General features: G+C 43.3%; 1 protein-coding gene across 2 annotated transcripts; it reads right to left on the reverse strand.

Annotated features, from left to right (window-relative positions):
- Positions 1-1,912: 1,912 nt before the first annotated feature.
- cfap161 (cilia and flagella associated protein 161) lies at positions 1,913-23,165 on the reverse strand. Of its 2 annotated transcripts, XM_064987527.1 has the most exons (9): positions 22,978-23,165; positions 19,824-19,913; positions 19,339-19,474; positions 17,394-17,469; positions 17,126-17,207; positions 16,298-16,333; positions 15,005-15,127; positions 13,140-13,213; positions 1,913-2,132 (listed from the first exon to the last, which is right to left on the reverse strand). In XM_064987527.1, exons 1-9 carry the CDS (start codon positions 23,047-23,049, stop codon positions 1,994-1,996), a joined length of 828 nt encoding a protein of 275 aa, XP_064843599.1. In that variant the 5' UTR covers positions 23,050-23,165; the 3' UTR covers positions 1,913-1,993. The 2 variants fall into 2 exon arrangements, with proteins under 2 accessions (XP_064843599.1, XP_064843600.1); XM_064987528.1 differs by lacking the exon at positions 16,298-16,333.
- Between the last annotated feature and the right edge of the window lie 437 nt (positions 23,166-23,602).

A 23,602-nucleotide genomic window follows, 5' to 3' on the forward strand; every position in this document is an offset into this window, starting at 1 on the left:
TTACACTGTACTAACCCAGTAAGCCTTTACACTGTACTAACCCAGCAACCCTTTACACTGTGCTAACCCAGTAATCCTTTACAATGTACTAACACTTTACACTGTACTAACCCAGTAACCATTTACACTGTACTAACCCAGCAACCCTTTACACTGTACTAACCCAGTAATCCTTTACAATGTACTAACCCAGCAACCCTTTACACTGTACTAACCCAGTAACCCTTTACACTGAACTAACCCAGTAACCCTTTACACCGTGCTAAGCCTTTACACTGTACTAACCCAGTAACCCTTTACACTGTACTAACCCAGTAACCCTTTACCCTGTACTAACCCAGTAACCCTTTACACTGTACTAACCCAGTAACCCTTTACACTGTACTAAGCCTTTACACTGTAGTAACCCAGTAACCCTTTACAATGTAGTAACCCAGTAATCCTTTACAATGTACTAACACTTTACACTGTACTAACCCAGTAACCCTTTACACTGTACTAACCCAGTAACCCTTTACAATGTACTAACCCAGTAATCCTTTACAATGTACTAACCCAGTAACCCTTTACAATGTACTAACCCAGTAACCCTTTACAATGTACTAACCCAGTAACCATTTACACTGTACTAACCCAGTAACCCTTTACAATGTACTAACCCAGTAACCCTTTACACTGTACTAACCCAGTAACCCTTTACACTGTAGTAACCCAGTAACCCTTTACACTGTACTAACCCAGTAACCCTTTACACTGTACTAACCCAGTAACCCTTTACAATGTACTAACCCAGTAACCCTTTACACTGTACTAACCCAGTAACCCTTTACAATGTACTAACCCAGTAATCCTTTACAATGTAGTTACCCAGTAACCCTTTACACTGTACTAACCCAGTAACCCGGTACACTGTACTAACCCAGTAACCCTTTACACTGTACTAACCCAGTAACCCTTTACACTGTACTAACCCAGTAACCCTTTACACTGTACTAACCCAGTAACCCTTTACACTGTACTAACCCAGTAACCCAGTACACTGTAGTAACCCAGTAACCCTTTACAATGTACTAACCCAGTAACCCGGTACACTGTACTAACCCAGTAACCCTTTACAATGTACTAACCCAGTAACCCTTTACACTGTACTAACCCAGTAACCCTTTACACTGTACTAACCCCGTAACCCTTTACAATGTACTAACCCAGTAATCCTTTACACTGTACTAACCCAGTAACCCTTTACAATGTACTAACCCAGTAACCCTTTACAATGTACTAACCCAGTACACTGTACTAACCCAGTAACCCTTTACAATGTACTAACCAAGTAACCCTTTACAATGTACTAACCCAGTAACCCGGTACACTGTACTAACCCAGTAACCCTTTACAATGTACTAACCCAGTAAACCTTTACACTGTACTAACCCAGTAACCCTTTACACTGTACTAACCCAGTAACCCTTTACAATGTACTAACCCAGTAATCCTTTACAATGTACTAACCCAGTAACCCTTTACAATGTACTAACCCAGTAACCCTTTACAATGTACTAACCCAGTACACTGTACTAACCCAGTAACCCTTTACAATGTACTAACCCAGTAACCCTTTACACTGTACTAACCCAGTAATCCTTTACAATGTACTAACCCAGTAACCCTTTACACTGTACTAACCCAGTAATCCTTTACAATGTACTAACCCAGTAATCCTTTACAATGTACTAACCCAGTAACCCTTTACAATGTACTAACCCAGTAATCCTTTACAATGTACTAACCCAGTAACCCTTTACAATGTACTAACCCAGTAACCCGGTACACTGTACTATGATGACTGTGGTGGTGATGATGATGATGGTGGTGACGTTCCCACTTTCTGAGAGCAGTAATAAAAACGAGATGATCAGAATCAAACCTTTATTGAGACTTTGCCACTTAATTTCATATTCCCTGTTGTGTGTGTGTGTTAAGTGCCATTGTGTGTCTATGGGTGGTCCAGTAGAGTAAGCCCGGCCCCTGCAGGGTCAGCGGTCAGCAGCAGCCAATGGTTGATGTCTCGCTCAGCCTTATGGGAGTCCAGGAAGGTGTGGGCTGTCACCTCATATTCTTTACCATACGGAGTCCTGCAGGAATGTACAATATAATATTACTTCTACACTATTACAATACTACTACTACTACAATAGTACTAATACTACACTATTACAATACTACCACTCCTGCCACCTGGTATTATTTGCCATACAGAGTCCTGCAACAATATATAATATTACTACTACATCAATACCACTACTACTACACTATGACTATTGTCACATCATATTCTTTACCATGCAGAGTCCTGTTAGAGACAATAATATATACAAGATTACTACCATACTACTAGCTACTCACACTACTGCTACTGCTGTCACCTCATATTCTTTAACATGCATACTTCTGTTAGACACAATAATACATAATATCATTACTGCACTACTGCTACTGCTGTAACCTTATATTCTTTACCATGCAGAGTCCTGTTAGAGACAATAATACTAGCACTACTACTACACTACTGCCACCTCATATTCTTTACCATATGGAGTCCTGTCAGACACAATTATACACAATATTACTACTATACTGCTACAATCCCGTGCCTCTAAATTGAAGATGCTTTTCATAATTTGACGACATTCAGAAACAACTTCACCAATGGAAAGACGGTTCATATTTTTTCCAATCTCAAAGCAGACAGATTTTAACAGTAAATTATCAACACATTGAAAGGGTGGCCTCTTATCTTGGTATCTGGATAGATTAAAAACGTCATTTTAAACAGCACATACAATTTGTATCTCAAAAGTTGGGTTTTATTTCAGGAATAAATCTTGTTTCTTTATGTGTCAGGAAAGACCTAATATAGTTTACATGTGTCATGACGTGGCCCTTTCTGGGTATAGATCATGGCTTCCCCCTCTCTCACTCTCTCCTACACCCAGGTTCTGTTATCTCAGGCCGTAAATTCCTGGCGGAGACTCTCTCCCCCTGGTCATGCAGAGAGAGAGACCACGGAGTGAACACAGGATTTCACGTGGACGAACTCCTAAATCCCCAAAATGGGAAAAGTAAACTATATGTCCACTTGTAAGAATGTGGGAAGGGTCCGTGGACACTTAAGGGACAGCTATGTTGAGTGTGTTTCATTTGGTGACCTCACGAAGGACAGAAAACACACACAACTATATCTCTGAATGTGTACATTTCTCAATTATGGTTTTTGCATCTAATTATTGTATAATTTGAATGAGTAAAGATGAAACTATTTGTGAAATGATGTAATGTGATGTTAAACCTTTAATGTGAGAGAATTGTATTCCCTTTAAACTTTAACTAAGTCATTGGCCCGCCCCCGTGACCACAGACATGATCAGGTGTCATGGAACCGCCCTCTTCTACTGTTAGGAATAAAATCCCCTCCCAAGAAAATCCTCTTCAGACTAAGCAAGCCCACAGCGTGAGCTGTGATTGCGAATTTTTCCGGTTCCGGTTGGAGCGAGCGGTCGCATCTACACTTCGGTCCGCAGGTAGTATAACTTTTCATTACATTTCGTTATAGTACAACGGTTTGATTTGTCTTATCTTAGCAATTTCTTCTTAGCTAGCTACATAGCCGTCTTTGTATCAACGACAATTGCATATTATCGTATTTCGTCGTCCTAACGTATCTGCCCAGCAGCTAGCTAAGCAGCTAGCTAACATCCACTGTCCACTAGCACTGTAGAAACTATTACACTCAACTGAACGACTCGATTAGCGTAGTGTCAGCTAGCTACATAGTTGTCTTCGCTGTCTTCGTATCCAAGATAATTGTGCAGTCTAGAGTGTGTAGACTTAGAGTGATTATCTTAATTTACCGAGGTTAGCTAGCCAGCTATTTGTCGTCCTTAACGTAGGAAATGCTGCTAGCTAGCTAGCCAACAGCTAGCCAACCTCTACCGAATTGAACTCCAACTACCCGGTCAACATTCCGCGTCGCTCCACAGGTAGTATCACATTTTTCATTTCACTTCATTACAGTACAACGGTTTGATTTGTTTGATCGTAGCTAGCTAGCTACATAGCCGTCTTTGTATCTAAGACAATTGTGTAGCCTAGAGCGATTTTCTAGGTTAGCTGGCCAGCTATTGTCGTTCTTCTAACGTAGCTAGCCAGCTAGCCCCCGAATAGCAGCACTGTAGTAACTATTACAGTACAACGGTTTGTTTTGTTTGATCGTAGCTAGCTAGCTACATAGCCGTCTTTGTATCTAAGACAATTGTGTAGCCTAGAGCGATTTTCTAGGTTAGCTGGCCAGCCATTGTCGTTCTTCTAACGTAGCTAGCCAGCTAGCCCCCGAATAGCAGCACTGTAGTAACTATTACAGTACAACGGTTTGTTTTGTTTGATCGTAGCTAGCTAGCTACATAGCCGTCTTTGTATCTAAGACAATTGTTTAGCCTAGAGCGATTTTCTAGGTTAGCTACATCGCAGCCACTACCAGCTAGCCTACTCCAGCAGTACTGTATCATTTCAATCATTTTAGTCAATAAGATTCTTGCTACGTAAGCTTAACTTTCTGAACATTCGAGACGTGTAGTCCACTTGTCATTCCAATCTCCTTTGCATTAGCGTAGCCTCTTCTGTACCCTGTCAACTATGTGTCTATCTATCCCTGTTCTCTCCTCTCTGCACAGACCATACAAACGCTCCACACCGCGTGGCCGCGGCCACCCTAATCTGGTGGTCCCAGCGCGCACGACCCACGTGGAGTTCCTGGTCTCCGGTAGCCTCTGGAACTGCCGATCTGCGGCAAACAAGGCAGAGTTCATCTCAGCCTATGCCTCCCTCCAGTCCCTCGACTTCCTGGCACTGACGGAAACATGGATCACCACAGATAACACTGCTACTCCTACTGCTCTCTCTTCGTCCGCCCACGTGTTCTCGCACACCCCGAGAGCTTCTGGTCAGCGGGGTGGTGGCACCGGGATCCTCATCTCTCCCAAGTGGTCATTCTCTCTCTCTCCCCTTACCCATCTATCTATCGCCTCCTTTGAATTCCATGCTGTCACAGTTACCAGCCCTTTCAAGCTTAACATCCTTATCATTTATCGCCCTCCAGGTTCCCTCGGAGAGTTCATCAATGAGCTTGATGCCTTGATAAGCTCCTTTCCTGAGGACGGCTCACCTCTCACAGTCCTGGGCGACTTTAACCTCCCCACGTCTACCTTTGACTCATTCCTCTCTGCCTCCTTCTTTCCACTCCTCTCCTCTTTTGACCTCACCCTCTCACCTTCCCCCTACTCACAAGGCAGGCAATACGCTCGACCTCATCTTTACTAGATGCTGTTCTTCCACTAACCTCATTGCAACTCCCCTCCAAGTCTCCGACCACTACCTTGTATCCTTTTCCCTCTCGCTCTCATCCAACACTTCCCACACTGCCCCTACTCGGATGGTATCGCGCCGTCCCAACCTTCGCTCTCTCTCCCCCGCTACTCTCTCCTCTTCCATCCTATCATCTCTTCCCTCTGCTCATACCTTCTCCAACCTTTCTCCTGATTCTGCCTCCTCAACCCTCCTCTCTTCCCTTTCTGCATCCTTTGACTCTCTATGTCCCCTATCCTCCAGGCCGGCTCGGTCCTCCCCTCCCGCTCCGTGGCTCGATGACTCATTGCGAGCTCACAGAACAGAGTTCCGGGCAGCCGAGCGGAAATGGAGGAAAACTCGCCTCCCTGCGGACCTGGCATCCTTTCACTCCCTCCTCTCTACATTTTCCTCCTCTGTCTCTGCTGCTAAAGCCACTTTCTACCACTCTAAATTCCAAGCATCTGCCTCTAACCCTAGGAAGCTCTTTGCCACCTTCTCCTCCCTCCTGAATCCTCCTCCCCCTCCCCCCCTCCTCCCTCACTGCAGATGACTTCGTCAACCATTTTGAAAAGAAGGTCGACGACATCCGATCCTCGTTTGCTAAGTCAAACGACACCGCTGGTTCTGCTCACACTGCCCTACCCTGTGCTCTGACCTCTTTCTCCCCTCTCTCTCCAGATGAAATCTCGCTTCTTGTGACGGCCGGCCGCCCAACAACCTGCCCGCTCGACCCTATCCCCTCCTCTCTTCTCCAGGCCATTTCCGGGGACCTTCTCCCTTACCTCACCTCGCTCATCAACTCATCCCTGACCGCTGGCTACGTCCCTTCCGTCTTCAAGAGAGCGAGAGTTGCACCCCTTCTGAAAAAACCTACACTCGATCCCTCCGATGTCAACAACTACAGACCAGTATCCCTTCTTTCTTTTCTCTCCAAAACTCTTGAACGTGCCGTCCTTGGCCAGCTCTCCCGCTATCTCTCTCAGAATGACCTTCTTGATCCAAATCAGTCAGGTTTCAAGACTAGTCATTCAACTGAGACTGCTCTTCTCTGCATCACGGAGGCGCTCCGCACTGCTAAAGCTAACTCTCTCTCCTCTGCTCTCATCCTTCTAGACCTATCAGATCCTCCTCTCCACCCTCTCCGAGTTGGGCATCTCCGGCGCGGCCCACGCTTGGATTGCGTCCTACCTGACAGGTCGCTCCTACCAGGTGGCGTGGCGAGAATCTGTCTCCTCGCCACGCGCTCTCACCACTGGTGTCCCCCAGGGCTCTGTTCTAGGCCCTCTCCTATTCTCGCTATACACCAAGTCACTTGGCTCTGTCATAACCTCACATGGTCTCTCCTATCATTGCTACGCAGACGACACACAATTAATCTTCTCCTTTCCCCTTCTGATGACCAGGTGGCGAATCGCATCTCTGCATGTCTGGCAGACATATCAGTGTGGATGACGGATCACCACCTCAAGCTGAACCTCGGCAAGACGGAGCTGCTCTTCCTCCCGGGGAAGGACTGCCCGTTCCATGATCTCGCCATCACGGTTGACAACTCCATTGTGTCCTCCTCCCAGAGCGCTAAGAACCTTGGCGTGATCCTGGACAACACCCTGTCGTTCTCAACCAACATCATGGCGGTGGCCCGTTCCTGTAGGTTCATGCTCTACAACATCCGCAGAGTACGACCCTGCCTCACACAGGAAGCGGCGCAGGTCCTAATCCAGGCACTTGTCATCTCCCGTCTGGATTACTGCAACTCGCTGTTGGCTGGGCTCCCTGCCTGTGCCATTAAACCCCTACAACTCATCCAGAACGCCGCAGCCCGTCTGGTGTTCAACCTTCCCAAGTTCTCTCACGTCACCCCGCTCCTCCGCTCTCTCCACTGGCTTCCAGTTGAAGCTCGCATCCGCTACAAGACCATGGTGCTTGCCTACGGAGCTGTGAGGGGAACGGCACCGCAGTACCTCCAGGCTCTGATCAGGCCCTACACCCAAGCAAGGGCACTGCGTTCATCCACCTCTGGCCTGCTCGCCTCCCTACCATTGAGGAAGTACAGTTCCCGCTCAGCCCAGTCAAAACTGTTCGCTGCTCTGGCCCCCCAATGGTGGAACAAACTCCCTCACGACGCCAGGACAGCGGAGTCAATCACCACCTTCCGGAGACACCTGAAACCCCACCTCTTCAAGGAATACCTAGGATAGGATAAGTAATCCTTCTCACCACCCCCCTTAATGATTTAGATGCACTATTGTAAAGTGGCTGTTCCACTGGATGTCAGAAGGTGAATTCACCAATTTGTAAGTCGCTCTGGATAAGAGCGTCTGCTAAATGACTTAAATGTAAATGTAAATGAATAGTTAAGATCACGCATTCCTTGGTGTAAGCTGAGGTGGCACAGGTTTGTGTACCAAGACTAAGCATTTGGTTGTTGAATTCCTAACCATACCACGTGGAGCATTGGCTACACGGCTGGAAATGGTTAAACTCCGAGACTATCGATCCCTTCAGAATAAGAGCAAATCTTAGATACTAATTACTAGTCTGCAGCTAAAAATGATGTAAACCTGGGATGTGAATACCGACAACCGGCGAAACATCTAGTCTATGAGATAATTTCTGAATGGTTCTCTGAAGTAGCCATTCTAACCACAAAATACTTTGATCTTTAGGGAAACAGAAAGACTTGGATGAACTCTCCAGCAGACGGACTGGATTCCAAAAGAGAAGACAACAATGACATATCATAAATATGTACTTGCAATTATTCTCGAATGAGCGGCCGTTCACGTGTGAAGGATTAGCATTTCAGTGTATATAATTATAGACTGTGTAATGAATCCATTTAGTCTTTCCCGCTCTTTCTCAGTCCCACCCCCTTCCCTTTGTCCACCAAGCCGTCATATCAGTTTAGCCCACTAGGGAATCTTCTCTATCATTTTCTAGTAACCAATATCTACTGTTTGTGCATTTCTGTGATTATTTAGTTAGTAAAAAAATGATTAAGCCAACTGGTGTATGGATGATTTATAGTAAAGGCTGGGTTCACGCAGATAACCAACAATTTACGACATTCAGATGAGACTAATAATAATTAATTAATAGAAGACAAATTGATCAGATATTAAAATATCTGAAGAGTTATATTCGGAAAAGCATAACTGTAATCTGAAGATTTGGTGCCCCGACTTCCTAGTTAATAAAATGTACATTATTAGTTTAATAACGTAATAATAATTACAGAGAATTGATTTGATAAAATAAGTCTTCACTTTTAATGATGCCAAAGACACGATACATGCAAACCTCAGCCACCATCCTTCAGATACTGGGCATCACAAGTCACTTAGATTTAGAACTAATGCAAGACCACTCACCCATCACTGTGATCTACAGAACATGGCGAGGTGGCCCTACCCTCCAACAAGAAGCATGAAACACTGAAACATCTTTTGTGCTTGGATTATTGCCTACTTATCTGTGCTCCTCACTTACAAAGTCATTGACTTTCCCGAAGTGGATCCTATGTTTTGCCGACCACCCAGGACAATGGATCGGATCCCAGCCGGCGAACCAAAACAACGATGCCGTAAAAGGGGCAGACGAAGCGGTCTTCTGGTCAGGCTCCGGAGACGGGCACATCGCGCACCACTCCTGAGCATACTACTCGCCCATCCATGTCCAGTCTCTTGACAACAAGGTTGGTGAAATCCGAGCAAGGGTTACATGCGCCAACTTCCCGTGCTTACCGGAGAGCGAGAGGGACCGGGCAGGCACCGTGTTATGCGGTGGAGTGCATGGTGTCCACAGTGCGTGTGCATAGCCCGGTGTGGTACATTCCAGCTCCTCGTATCGGCCGGGCTAGAGTGGGCATCGAGCCAGGTGCCATGAAGCCGGCTCTACGCATTTGGTCTCCAGTGCGTCTCCTCGGGCCGGCATACATAGCACCAGCCTTACGCAAGGTGTCCCTGGTTCGCCAGCACAGCCCAGTGCGGGCTATTCCACCTCGCCGCACTGGCCTGGCTACGGGGAGCATTCAACCAGGTAAGGTTGGGCAGGCTCGGTGCTCAAGAGCTCCAGTGCGCCTGCCGCCACAGTCTCCCGTCTGTCCTGAGCCGCCACAGTCACCCGTCTGTTCTGAGCCGCCACAGTCTCACGTCTGTCCTGAGCCGCCACAGTCTCCCGTCTGTCCTGAGCCGCCACAGTCTCCCGTCTGTCCTGAGCCGCCACAGTCTCCCATCTGTCCTGAGCCACCACAGTCTCCCATCTGTCCTGAGCCGCCAGAGCCGCCAGTCTGTCCTGAGCCGCCAGTCAGCCAGGAGCTGCGAGCGCCGTGAGCCAGCCAGGAGCTGCCGGAATCTCCCGTCCGTCTGGCACTGCCGGAATCTCCCGTCCGTCCGGCGCTGCCGGAATCTCCCGTCCATTCGAGACCCATGCCGAGGGTCCCCAGTCAGAGGCCGGCGGCGTGGGTTGCTGCTCATAAGAGGCCATGGGGGCGGTGGAGGAGGCGGTGGACAAAAACTGTGGTGAAGTGGGGTCCACATCCCACGCCAGAGCCGCCACCGTGGACAAACGCCCACCCAGACCCTCCCCTATAGGTTCTGGTTTTGCGGCACCTTTGGGGGGGGGGTACTGTCAGGTTCTGACCTTTATTCCTTTGTTTGGACTTTAATTAGTATGGTTGGTGTGGGCAGTCTATGTTAGTTTTTCTATATTTTCTATTTCTGTGTTTGGCTGATATGGTTCTCAATCAGAGGCAGCTGTCTATCGTTGTCCCTGATTGACAACCATATTTAGGTAGCCTGTTTTTCTTTGTGTTTTGTGGGTGTTTATTTTCAGTCTTTGTGTGTCTGCACCAGAATGAACTGTTTCGGTTTTCACTTTGTTGTTTTGTATTTTGAAGTGTTCAGTTTCATAAAAAAAAGATTAACACGCTGCGCTTTGGTCCTCTCTTTCCACCGATGACAACCGTTACAAGCTGACTGTGGTGGTATGTAAACAGTTACGAAAAATACAGATAAACTCTCTAGGTAGACAGTGTGGTCTACAGCTTATCATGAGATAGTCTTCCTCAGACGAGCAAAACCTCGAGACTTCCTTAGATATCGTGCACCAGCTGTTGTTTACAAAAATACATAGTCCGCCGCCGCTGTTCTATCCTGCCGATGTGGCGTATAACCAGCCAGCTGTATGTTGATAGTGTCGTCGTTCAGCCACGACTCCGTGAAGGATAAGATACAGTTTTGAATGTCCTGTTTAGTTTATTAATTCAACCATTTAAAAAAACAAGCACACATTAAACTTAAAAGCCATACATGCACATGAATAAAATAATCGAGGATAACACACAATAAAGTCTGGGATTTATTTCCATTGTGGTCCTCTTGAGACAAGATCGAACACAGTATGGCAGTGAAATAATAAAACAAGAACATCTATCTCGTCATTCCAGTTACATCATAGGGGTTATTTATATGGGCATAGAAGACATCAAACATATTTTTTACTTTACTTTTAAAGCTGTCCAGAGAGGACGTTGTTTCTATTAGCAAAGGCAACTCATTCCATTCTGAGGCTCCAGTATACAAGAAAGTACCTTGGTAGTTTAATCTTCCACGTAGGTCCTCTATTTTATTGTCCAAAGATTGCACATTTGCTAGCTGAATGGAAGGATGTGGGGGTTCATTCTCAGAAGGCAGCCGCCCTCCGGCCCCTTTTTCTCCGCCTTCTCTTCACGCAAATCACGGGGATCTGGGCCTGTTCCTGAGAAAGCAGTATATAGTATGTGTTGTCCCCGTCCCTAAGAAAGCAGTATATAGTACGCGTTGTCCCCGTCCCTGAGAAAGCAGTATATAGTACGCGTTGTCCCCGTCCCTGAGAAAGCAGTATATAGTACGCGTTGTCCCCGTCCCTGAGAAAGCAGTATATAGTACGCGTTGTCCCCGTCCCTGAGAAAGCAGTATATAGTACGCGTTGTCCCCGTCCCTGAGAAAGCAGTATATAGTACGCGTTGTCCCCGTCCCTGAGAAAGCAGTATATAGTACGCGTTGTCCCCGTCAGACTCGTTAAAGGAAGTCTGTGGTGAGTAATTGCAGTCCTGATGTCCAGAAGTTATTTTAGGTCATAAGAGACGGTAGCGGCAACATTATGTACAAAATAAGTAAAAAACAACGCAGATAAATGAACAAGGTTGGGGGCAGGTTGGGGGCATGTAAAACATCTGCCTTCTTCTTCAGTGCCATTTTAGGGATTACTACTACTACTACTGCTGTCTCGTATTCTTTACCATATGGAGCCCTGTTAGCCACAATAATCCACAATATTACTACTGTAGTACTACTACTTACTACTACTACAATAATACTACTATTACTGCTACTACTACCAGTGTAATCTTTACCATACGGAGTCCTGTTAGACACAATAATACACAATATTACTACTATAATACTGCTTTTACTACTGCTACTACAACACTAATTCTACTAATAAAATACTAATACTACTAATTCTACTACAAGATACTGCTACTGCTACTACTATAGTAAAACTACTACTACTACAGTAAAACTAGACTACTACTACTACTGCCACCTTATATTCTTTACCATACAGAGTCCTGTTAGACACAATATATTACTACTGTAGTACTACTAGCTACTACCACACTAGTACTGCCACCTCGTATTCTTTTCCATACATAGTTATGCTAGACACATTAATACACAATATTACAACTGTAGTACTACTAGCTACTACTACAATACTACTCCAACTACTACAATACTATTGTCACCTCATATTCTTTACCATATGGACTCCTGTTAGGTACAATAATAAACAATAATACAACTGTAGTACTACTAGCTACAACTACTACTACTAATAATAATACTACAACTACTATTAATAATACTACAACTACTAGGGTTGGGCTCCCGAGTGGCAAAGTGTTCTACATCTCAGGCACTACATCTCAGTGCTTGAGACGTCACTACAGACACCCTGGTTCGAATCCAGGCTGTATCACAATCGGCCGTGATTGGGAGTCCCATAGGGTGGCGCACAATTGTCCCAGCGTCGTCCGGGTTTGGCCGGTGTAGGCCGTCATTGTAAATAAGAATTTGTTCTTAACTGACTTGCCTGGTTAAATAAAGGTTCAATTTAAAAAATACTACCATACTTACTACTACTACTAGCCCTCATATGGAGTTCTGTTGAAATAATACACTATATAACTAATAACTACTACTACTACTGTCACCTCATATTCTTTACCATATGGAGTTTTGTAAAAACAAAATACACAATGTAACTACCATACTACTACCACTTCATATTCTTTACCATATGGAGTTATGTTGAAATAATACACTAACTACTACTATTACTACTACTAGTAGTAGTACTGTTTTCACCTCCTATTCTTTACCATATGGAGTTCTGTTGAAATAATACACCATTTAACTAATACTAATACTACTACTACTACTACTACTACTACTACTGTCACCTCATATTCTTTACCAAATGGAGTCCTGCATTACATACTATTACTACGCTACTACCACCACTACTACTAATACTACTACATTCTTTACCATACAGAGTCCTGCAGGAATAGGTTTAATATTAGATACTAGTAGTGCTATTACTACTACAAAATACAACATGGACTACTGCTGCTTCTATCCTGTGTAACCTTTACAGGGTTCTCTAATGTGAAATGTCAAGTAAAGTTTTACCACAGGATGTGTTGTCCTAGAACAGCTAGAGCCTGGTTGGTCTTGCAGTGGGAGATGAGCACTTTACTGTTGGCCTGTAGAGAGACAGAGTTACATCACTTTACTGTTGGCTTGTAGAGAGACACAGAGTTACATCACTTTACTGTTGACCTGTAGAGAGACACAGAGTTACATCACTTTACTGTTGGCCTGTAGAGAGACACAGAGTTACATCACTTTACTGTTGACCTGTAGAGAGACACAGAGTTACATCACTTTACTGTTGACCTGTAGAGAGACACAGAGTTACATCACTTTACTGTTGACCTGTAGAGAGACACAGAGTTACATCACTTTACTGTTGGCCTGTAGAGAGACACAGAGTTACATCACTTTACTGTTGACCTGTAGAGAGACACAGAGTTACATCACTTTACTGTTGACCTGTAGAGAGACACAGAGTTACATCACTTTACTGTTGACCTGTAGAGAGACACAGAGTTACATCACTTTACTGTTGGCTTGTAGAGAGACACAGAGTTACATCACTTTACTGTTGGCCTGTAGAGAGACACAGAGTTACATCACTTTACTGTTGACCTGTAGAGAGACACAGAGTTACATCACTTTACTGTTGACCTGTAGAGAGACACAGAGTTACATCACTTTACTGTTGACCTGTAGAGAGACACAGAGTTACATCACTTTACTGTTGGCCTGTAGAGAGACACAGAGTTACATCACTTTACTGTTGGCCTGTAGAGAGACACAGAGTTACATCACTTTACTGTTGACCTGTAGAGAGACACAGAGTTACATCACTTTACTGTTGGCCTGTAGAGAGACACAGAGTTACATCACTTTACTGTTGACCTGTAGAGAGACACAGAGTTACATCACTTTACTGTTGACCTGTAGAGAGACACAGAGTTACATCACTTTACTGTTGGCTTGTAGAGAGACACAGAGTTACATCACTTTACTGTTGGCCTGTAGAGAGACACAGAGTTACATCACTTTACTGTTGACCTGTAGAGAGACACAGAGTTACATCACTTTACTGTTGACCTGTAGAGAGACACAGAGTTACATCACTTTACTGTTGACCTGTAGAGAGACACAGAGTTACATCACTTTACTGTTGGCCTGTAGAGAGACACAGAGTTACATCACTTTACTGTTGGCCTGTAGAGAGACACAGAGTTACATCACTTTACTGTTGACCTGTAGAGAGACACAGAGTTACATCACTTTACTGTTGGCCTGTAGAGAGACACAGAGTTACATCACTTCACTGTTGGCCTGTAGAGAGACACAGAGTTACATCACTTTACTGTTGACCTGTAGAGAGACACAGAGTTACATCACTTTACTGTTGACCTGTAGAGAGACACAGAGTTACATTACTTTACTGTTGGCCTGTAGAGAGAGACAGAGTTACATCACTTTACTGTTGGCCTGTAGAGAGACAGATCAGAAGTTCCTGACCGCACCTGGAGGTAGACAGGGGCCCATTGTGTCTGGATATCTAACAAGTGTAAACAGATCTGGATGGTCAAACCATCATTATACTGTCCTCAAATCATTGACAGGTGGCACCATTGACATATAGCATCAATAAGTGTCTTAAAATAAAAAATCATATTTTCAAAGAACATCTGTCAAATGATTTGCATATAGAGAGGGACCAGGAAGTCTGGTCACAATGTGGACACAGTAGACAGAAAAGGGACACATTTTAAAACAAAAGGGTAGACATGTCAAATGTTGATGAGATAGTGGTTGGATAATGTTGATCGGGTCACAAATACCCCAGGTCAAATACCCCATGCTACCACAAGGTCTACTGATAACAAAACTGTGTGTGTGTTGTTTTCTTCACGTACAGGAACAGGCAGCCCCTCATGCTCCAGTCTTTCCTGAGGGTCATTGTGTAGAACCTTCCACCAGGACAGGAAGTTAGCCTGATGCTCCATGATCACTTCCTGGAGGCGTGACTTCTTGGCACACTTCAAATCACAGCAAACGTTATTTGCAAAGCATATTTCATAACCTAGCTAAAATATACCTCACAGAAACGATAAGAAAGAAAACTGAGATAAAAATAAAGTAAGAAAAAAATGAAGATTAAGTGAAGAATGCCTGAAGACAATCCAGGAGACATGAATGAAGCAGTCCTTCAATGAAAGAAAGAGTTACATGTCTGCTCGGGGTCAGGGATACAAGTCTGTTAGGGGTCAGGGATACATGTCTGTCAGGGGTCAGAGATACATGTCTGTCAGGGGTCAGGGATACATGTCTGTCAGGGGTCAGGGATACATGTCTGTCAGGGGTCAGAGATACATGTCTGTCAGGGGTCAGGGATACATGTCTGTCAGGGGTCAGGGATACATGTCTGTTAGGGGTCAGGGATACATGTCTATCAGGGGTCAGAGATACATGTCTGTCAGGGGTCAGGGATACATGTCTGTCAGGGGTCAGAGATACATGTCTGTCAGGGGTCAGAGATACATGTCTGTCAGGGGTCAGAGATACATGTCTGTCAGGGGTCAGGGATACATGTCTGTCAGGGGTCAGGGATACATGTCTGTTAGGGGTCAGGGATACATGTCTGTCAGGGGTCAGAGATACATGTCTGTCAGGGGTCAGAGATACATGTCTGTCAGGGGTCAGGGATACATGTCTGTCAGGGGTCAGAGATACATGTCTGTCAGGGGTCAGGGATACATGTCTGCTCGGGGTCAGGGATACATGTCTGTTAGGGGTCAGGGATACATGTCTGTCAGGGGTCAGGCATACATGTCTGTCAGGGGTCAGGGATACATGTCTGTTAGGGGTCGGGATACATGTCTGTTAGGGGTCAGGGATACATGTCTATCAGGGGTCAGGGATACATGTCTGTTAGGGGTCAGGGATACCTGTCTGTCAGGGGTCAGGGATACATGTCTGTCAGGGGTCAGGGATACATGTCTGTTAGGGGTCAGGGATACATGTCTGTTAGGGGTCAGGGATACATGTCTGTCAGGGGTCAGGGATACATGTCTGTCAGGGGTCAGGGATACATGTCTGTCAGAGGTCAGAGATACATGTCTGTCAGGGGTCAGGGATACATGTCTGTCAGGGGTCAGGGAATCATGTCTGTTAAGGGTCAGTCCTTCAATGAAAAAAAGAGTAATCACCTTCTGGAAGGTCTTGTGGTCACTCGTCAGATACAACTGTAAAACGCACACACACATTCAGTAAGCATAGTATTAAAGCTGGTGCTTTCTCTAGTTCCATGGTACGTGTCTGTTAGGGGTTAGGGGTCAGACAAACATGTATTTTAAGGGTTAGGGGTCAGGGATACATGTCGGTTAGAGTTAGGGGTCAGGGATACATGTCTGTTAGGGGTCAGGGACACATGTCTGTTAGGGGTCAGGGATACATATCTGTTAGGGGTTAGGGGTCAGGGTTACATGTCTGTTAAGGGTTAGGGGTCAGGGTTACATGTCTGTTAGGGGTCAGGGTTACATGTCTGTTAGGTGTTAGGGGTCAGGGTTACATGTCTGTTAGGGGTTAGGGATCAGGGTTACATGTCTGTTAGGGGTTAGGTGTCAGGGTTACATGTCTGTTAGGGGTTAGGGGTCAGGGATACATGTCTGTTAGGGGTTAGGGGGCAGGATTACATGTCTGTTAGGGGTACATGTCTGTTAGGGGTCAGGGGTACATGTCTGTTAGAGGTTAGGGGTACTCTCCCACAGAGATCATATTAAAGAGAATTTAAATGTATGTGTATTAGAGTTCTAATTGTATATTAGAGTTCTAATATGTAGTTCTATGGGTTAGGTTAAATGTATACATTATATTATAGAGGTATAATATGTAGTTCTATGGGTTGGGGTTATATATTATATTATAGAGGTATATAATGTAGTTCTATGGGTTACGGTTAGGTTAATGTATTTTTCTTATAGAGGTCTAATATGTATAGTGTTAGATGTTTATGTGTGTGTGTCTCTGGAACTCACCCCTCCAGCAAAGCCACTAGTTGTTCTGAGGGCGAAACTCTGATTGTAGCGCAGAGGCTCTCCCTCTGCACTGCCATCCACACTGGACACACACCGCAATGTTAAAAAACACCTAGTCCTCTGTGTGTGTGTGTGTGTGTGTGTGTGTGTGTGTGTGTGTGTGTGTGTGTGTGTGTGTGTGTGTGTGTGTGTGTGTGTGTGTGTGTGTGTGTGTGTGTGTGTGTGTGTGTGTGTGTGTGTGTGTGTGTGTGTGTGTGTGTGTGTGTACCTGCTGATGATGAATGCGTTGCGTGTGCATGGTTGCAGACTCCTCCCTCCACTGACCCCACAGGGAGCCTGAATGGCTAGAGAGACAAACAGGGTTTATATTATCATCATCATCACCATCATTATCATCATCACTATCATCGTCATCGTCACTATCATCATCACTGTCATCACCACTATCATCATCGTCACTATCATCACTATCATCATTGTCACTATCATCATTGCTATCATTGCTATCATCATCATTATCATCACTATCAATATCATCAGCATCACTATCATCATTGCTGTCATCGCTGTCATCATTCCTATCATCGCTGTCATCATTGCTATCATCACTGTCATCACTATCATGGTCATCATCACAATCATCACTATTAATATCATCACTATCACCATCATCAGCATCACTATCATCACCATCACTACCATCACTATCATCACCACTATCATCCCCATCATCTTCACTATCACCATCATATTCATCATCACTATCATCATCATCATCAACACTCATCATCGTCGCCACTATCATAACCATCACTATCATCATCACTATCACCACTATCATCATCATCATCACCACCACTATCATTATCATCACTATCATCATCATCACCACTATCATCATCACCACTATCATCATCACCACTATCACCATCATCACTATCATCACTACTATCACCATCACTATCATCATCACTATCACCACTATCATTATCACCACTACCATCATCATCACTATTACCACTATCATCATCATCACTATCATCATCATCATCACCACTACCACTATCATCATCACTATCATCACTATCATCATCACTATCACCACTATCATCATCACTATCACCACTATCATCATCATCATCACTATCATCATTACCACTATCATCATCATCATCATAACTATCACCATCATCACTATCATCATCACTATTACTACTATCATTATCATCACTATCATCATCACTATCACCACTATCATCATCATCATCACTATCATCATTACCACTATCATCATCATCATCATAACTATCACCATCATCACTATCATCATCACTATTACTACTATCACCATCATCACTATCATCACTATCATCATCACTATTACTACTATCATTATCATCACTATCATCATCACTATCATCACCATCATTGGACAGTATCCACATTGGTGACATGTATGAAGCTTGTCTTTTGAAAATCCTAAATATTACTTCTGGCTTAGTGACTGTCCCTCAAGGATATCATCCCCATCATCTTCACTATCACCATCATATTCATCATCACTATCATCATCATCATCAACACTCATCATCGTCGCCACTATCATAACCATCACTATCATCATCACTATCACCACTATCATCATCATCATCACCACCACTATCATTATCATCACTATCATCATCATCACCACTATCATCATCACCACTATCATCATCACCACTATCACCATCATCACTATCATCACTACTATCACCATCACTATCATCATCACTATCACCACTATCATTATCACCACTACCATCATCATCACTATTACCACTATCATCATCATCACTATCATCATCATCATCATCACCACTACCACTATCATCATCACTATCATCACTATCATCATCACTATCATCATCACTATCACCACTATCATCATCATCATCACTATCATCATTACCACTATCATCATCATCATCATAACTATCACCATCATCACTATCATCATCACTATTACTACTATCACCATCATCACTATCATCACTATCATCATCACTATTACTACTATCATTATCATCACTATCATCATCACTATCATCACCATCATTGGACAGTATCCACATTGGTGACATGTATGAAGCTTGTCTTTTGAAAATCCTAAATATTACTTCTGGCTTAGTGACTGTCCCTCAAGGATAGAGTTATGGCACGCGTGTGTGTACCTGGACTAGGCCCCTCCCCCAGGTTGGTCAGGTCAGCGTAGATGCTGACTGAGCAGCTGTTGTCTCCGCACACATTCACCAGCATCACAACATCACCAAAACACACTGCACCTCCCACAGAAACAGACAGGCTAACCTACACACACACACACACACACACACACACACACACACACACACACACACACACACACACACACACACACACACACACACACACACACACACACACACACACACACACACACACACACACACACACACACAACATTATAATTGAGTTATTTAGCAGAAACTTATCCAGAGTGATACAGTTAATGCATTCATCTAGGTGGAACAACTACATATCTCAGTCATAGTAAGTACATTTGTCCTCAATAAAGTAGCTTTCAGAAATGTCAGCTAGTAGGAAAAGACAAGTGGGGACGGGGACGTGGGACAGGGGGGTATAAGACTGACTGATGTCTTATTTAAGATACTCTGACCTGTTTGAGGATGTTTTGTTTGAGGAACCCAGTTTTCTGCACCATCAGCTCTCCCCTCTCCTTCCTATCCAAGAAGTCCTTCAGTGTGTCCTGTGTGGAGAGACACAGCTCAGTGTGTGTGTGTGTGTGTGTGTGTGTGTGTGTGTGTGTGTGTGTGTGTGTGTGTGTGTGTGTGTGTGTGTGTGTGTGTGTGTGTGTGTGTGTGTGTGTGTGTGCGTGCGCGCCTAGGACAGAGACATCAGTGAAGTCCCCAAACAAAAATAATATTGTATAAAAACTAGACGGTAACTTTACAAGTAAAGTTGTAAGTTGTAATGAAAGTTGGTGGAGCTAGCTAAAGCTCTTTACAAGTAAAGTTGTAAGTTGTAATGAAAGTTGGTGAAGCTAGCTAAAGCTCTTTACAAGTAAAGTTGTAAATTGTAATGAAAGTTGGTGGAGCTAGCTAAAGCTCTTTACAAGTAAAGTTGTAAGTTGTAATGAAAGTTGGTGAAGCTAGCTAAAGCTCTTTACAAGTAAAGTTGTAAATTGTAATGAAAGTTGGTGGAGCTAGCTAAAGCTCTTTACAAGTAAAGTTGTAAGTTGTAATGAAAGTTGGTGGAGCTAGCTAAAGCTCTTTACAAGTAAAGTTGTAAGTTGTAATGAAAGTTGGTGGAGCTAGCTAAAGCTCTTTACAAGTAAAGTTGTAAATTGTAATGAAAGTTGGTGGAGCTAGCTAAAGCTCTTTACAAGTAAAGTTGTAAGTTGTAATAAAGTTGGTGGAGCTAGCTAAAGCTCTTTACAAGTAAAGTTGTAAATTGTAATGAAAGTTGGTGGAGCTAGCTAAAGCTCTTTACAAGTAAAGTTGTAAGTTGTAATGAAAGTTGGTGGTGCTAGCTAAAGCTCTTTACAAGTAAAGGTGTAAGTTGTAATGAAAGTTGGTGGAGCTAGCTAAAGCTCTTTACAAGTAAAGTTGTAAGTTGTAATGAAAGTTGGTGGAGCTAGCTAAAGCTCTTTACAAGTAAAGTTGTAAGTTGTAATGAAAGTTGGTGGAGCTAGCTAAAGCTCTTTACAAGTAAAGTTGTAAGTTGTAATGAAAGTTGGTGGAGCTAGCTAAAGCTCTTTACAAGTAAAGTTGTAAGTTGTAATGAAAGTTGGTGGAGCTAGCTAAAGCTCTTTACAAGTAAAGTTGTAAGTTGTAATGAAAGTTGGTGGAGCTAGCTAAAGCTCTTTACAAGTAAAGTTGTAAGTTGTAATGAAAGTTGGTGGAGCTAGCTAAAGCTCTTTACAAGTAAAGTTGTAAGTTGTAATGAAAGTTGGTGGAGCTAGCTAAAGCTCTTTACAAGTAAAGGTGTAAGTTGTAATGAAAGTTGGTGGAGCTAGCTAAAGCTCTTTACAAGTAAAGTTGTAAGTTGTAATGAAAGTTGGTGGAGCTAGCTAAAGCTCTTTACAAGTAAAGTTGTAAGTTGTAATGAAAGTTGGTGGAGCTAGCTAAAGCTCTTTACAAGTAAAGGTGTAAGTTGTAATGAAAGTTGGTGGAGCTAGCTAAAGCTCTTTACAAGTAAAGTTGTAAGTTGTAATGAAAGTTGGTGGAGCTAGCTAAAGCTCTTTATACGTTTGTTTGTGGAAGTGAAAGAAGTGTAAAAATTTCATTTTTAAATACCATTGAAATTCATTTGATGTTGTCAGAAGTTGTTGTCGGTAGTTTGGATATGGTCAGTAGTTAAATGTGTGATCAGAAGTTGTATGGTCAGAAGTTGTGTGGTTGTGGTATGTAATTGTGTGGTTGTTGTCACTAGATATAAGCAGTTGTGTGGTTGCTGTCAGATTGTTGTATGTGGTTGTGGTCAAAACGGCAGCTGTTTGGGAAAGTTTGAAAAACACGTGGTAATGCAGTTACAAAAACAACTGTACCATAAGGTCCGTATTGAATATTTTGATTCCGTAGACGAATAGCCCATACACTAACTTTTCGTGGTAGTGGTCAAAATTGATGTTGTTTGCAAAAATGTTACAGAAAATGTTACAGAAAATGTTGATGTGGTTACTTAAATTTCTGTAAATATTGATCCGAATGTTAAGTTTGGTCCAAACGCCAGATTTGAGTAGCAGAGAAGTATACGAAGCTGGTAAGCTTGGAATATTTTGTCTAAGTGGTTGCAAAGTGGGAATAATTAGCTGATTTGGGTCAAAAGTTGCATGAGAAAATGAAGGTTGGAAGTGATGTCACAATAGGAAGCCTTAGAATCATAATGAAATACCATGAAAGCGGATGGGGGGGGGGGTCAACAAAATGGATTCCATAAAACCTACAGCAGACATAATAAAACATAAACCACACATCATAAAACCTACAGCAGACATCATAAAACCTATACCACACATCATAAAACCTATACCACAAATCAAAAAACATATACCACACATCATAAAACATATACCACATCAAACCTATACAAAACATCATAAAACCTACAGCAGATATCATAAAACAGATACCACACATCATAAATCATACAGCAGACATCATAAAACATATACCACACATCATAAAACCTATACCACACATCATAAAACCTATAGCACATCAAACCTATACAACACATCATAAAATCTATACCACACATCAAACCTATACCACGCATCACAAAACCGATACCACACATCAAATCTATACCACGCATCACAAAACATATACCACATCAAACCTATACCACACATCATAAAACCTATACCACACATCATAAAACCTATACCACACATCATAAAACCTATACCACGCATCATAAATCTATACCACGCATCACAAAACATATACCACATCAAACCTATACCACACATCATAAAACCTATACCACGCATCATAAATCTATACCACGCATCGAAAAGTTGTATACAAACCATTCCGCACCTTCTGAGGCTGGAATGGCGTTTCTAGCATAAAGGCTGTAGGAGGCGCTGGAATAATAATAATAATAATAATAATAAGTAGTATGTCGAATATCTAAGCACCAACTAATATTGCTTTAACGCCAATTTCACATTGTACCAATATATATATATATATATATATATATACCCGTGCCAATATATCTTTCCAACACCGGCTTCTCGGGCATCATCATTTAATTAGCTAGCCATGCCTGTAGCAACTGTGCTCTTCTGGAGACAGACTCACCTCCTCCAATGTAACGTCCTCCCTCCAGTTTCCAACACGGACGTCTGGTCTGTATGTCCTAACGTGAGCCATGGTGGTGCAGATGCTTGTTATGTTTGTGTACTTATTGTAAGTTAGCTAGGTAACTGGCTCGTATTTATCCTCTAGCTCGCCAAGCTCTCCAACCAAAACAACTAGACAAGCTTTGTTGAGTGGTCTCCACGGTAACTGTAATGCGGTGACAGTTCCGCTGTAGTCCACCAGGGGGTGGACTCTTACCGGGAGATCTGGACATGGAGCACCAGCGGTGTTTGACTTGTCTATGCGGTGACTTTACACATTGCATTTACAGCAAAAGAGACACAAATACATCAAAAACACTCTTTAAAGTGTCAGTGTTCCCTCACCTCCCGTTTAGCAACATTTGGAAGACATGGAAGGTGTCAGGATGAACTATATTTGTTCTCTTTTAAAAGGCAGTTGTCAGCAGTGTTGGGGAGTGTGGAACAATGTAATTCAGCGAATAGTATGACTACATTTTCCAGTAGCTTGGTCGTAGTTGGACTAAGTAAAAAAATATTGCTGGTGTTACCAGTAGTTAATATATTTTTTTTCCATGTAGTGGTGTAGATAACTACTGGAATAA

The sequence above is a fragment of the Oncorhynchus masou genome, chromosome 15 (genome assembly GCF_036934945.1).
Source record: "Oncorhynchus masou masou isolate Uvic2021 chromosome 15, UVic_Omas_1.1, whole genome shotgun sequence".
In the NCBI taxonomy this organism is placed as follows: domain Eukaryota; kingdom Metazoa; phylum Chordata; class Actinopteri; order Salmoniformes; family Salmonidae; genus Oncorhynchus; species Oncorhynchus masou.

Excerpts from the sequence above, each read along its gene's own strand:
- cfap161 (XM_064987527.1), bottom strand. The coding sequence starts at position 23,049 with ATGGCTCACGTTAGGACATACAGACCAGACGTCCGTGTTGGAAACTGG. Across the intron at positions 16,334-17,125 it reads CTAGTGGCTTTGCTGGAGGG|TTGTATCTGACGAGTGACCA; the intron begins GTGAGTTCCAGA and ends TGCGTTTTACAG. Across the intron at positions 13,214-15,004 it reads ATGAGGGGCTGCCTGTTCCT|GCCAACAGTAAAGTGCTCAT; the intron begins GTACGTGAAGAA and ends GTCTCTCTACAG.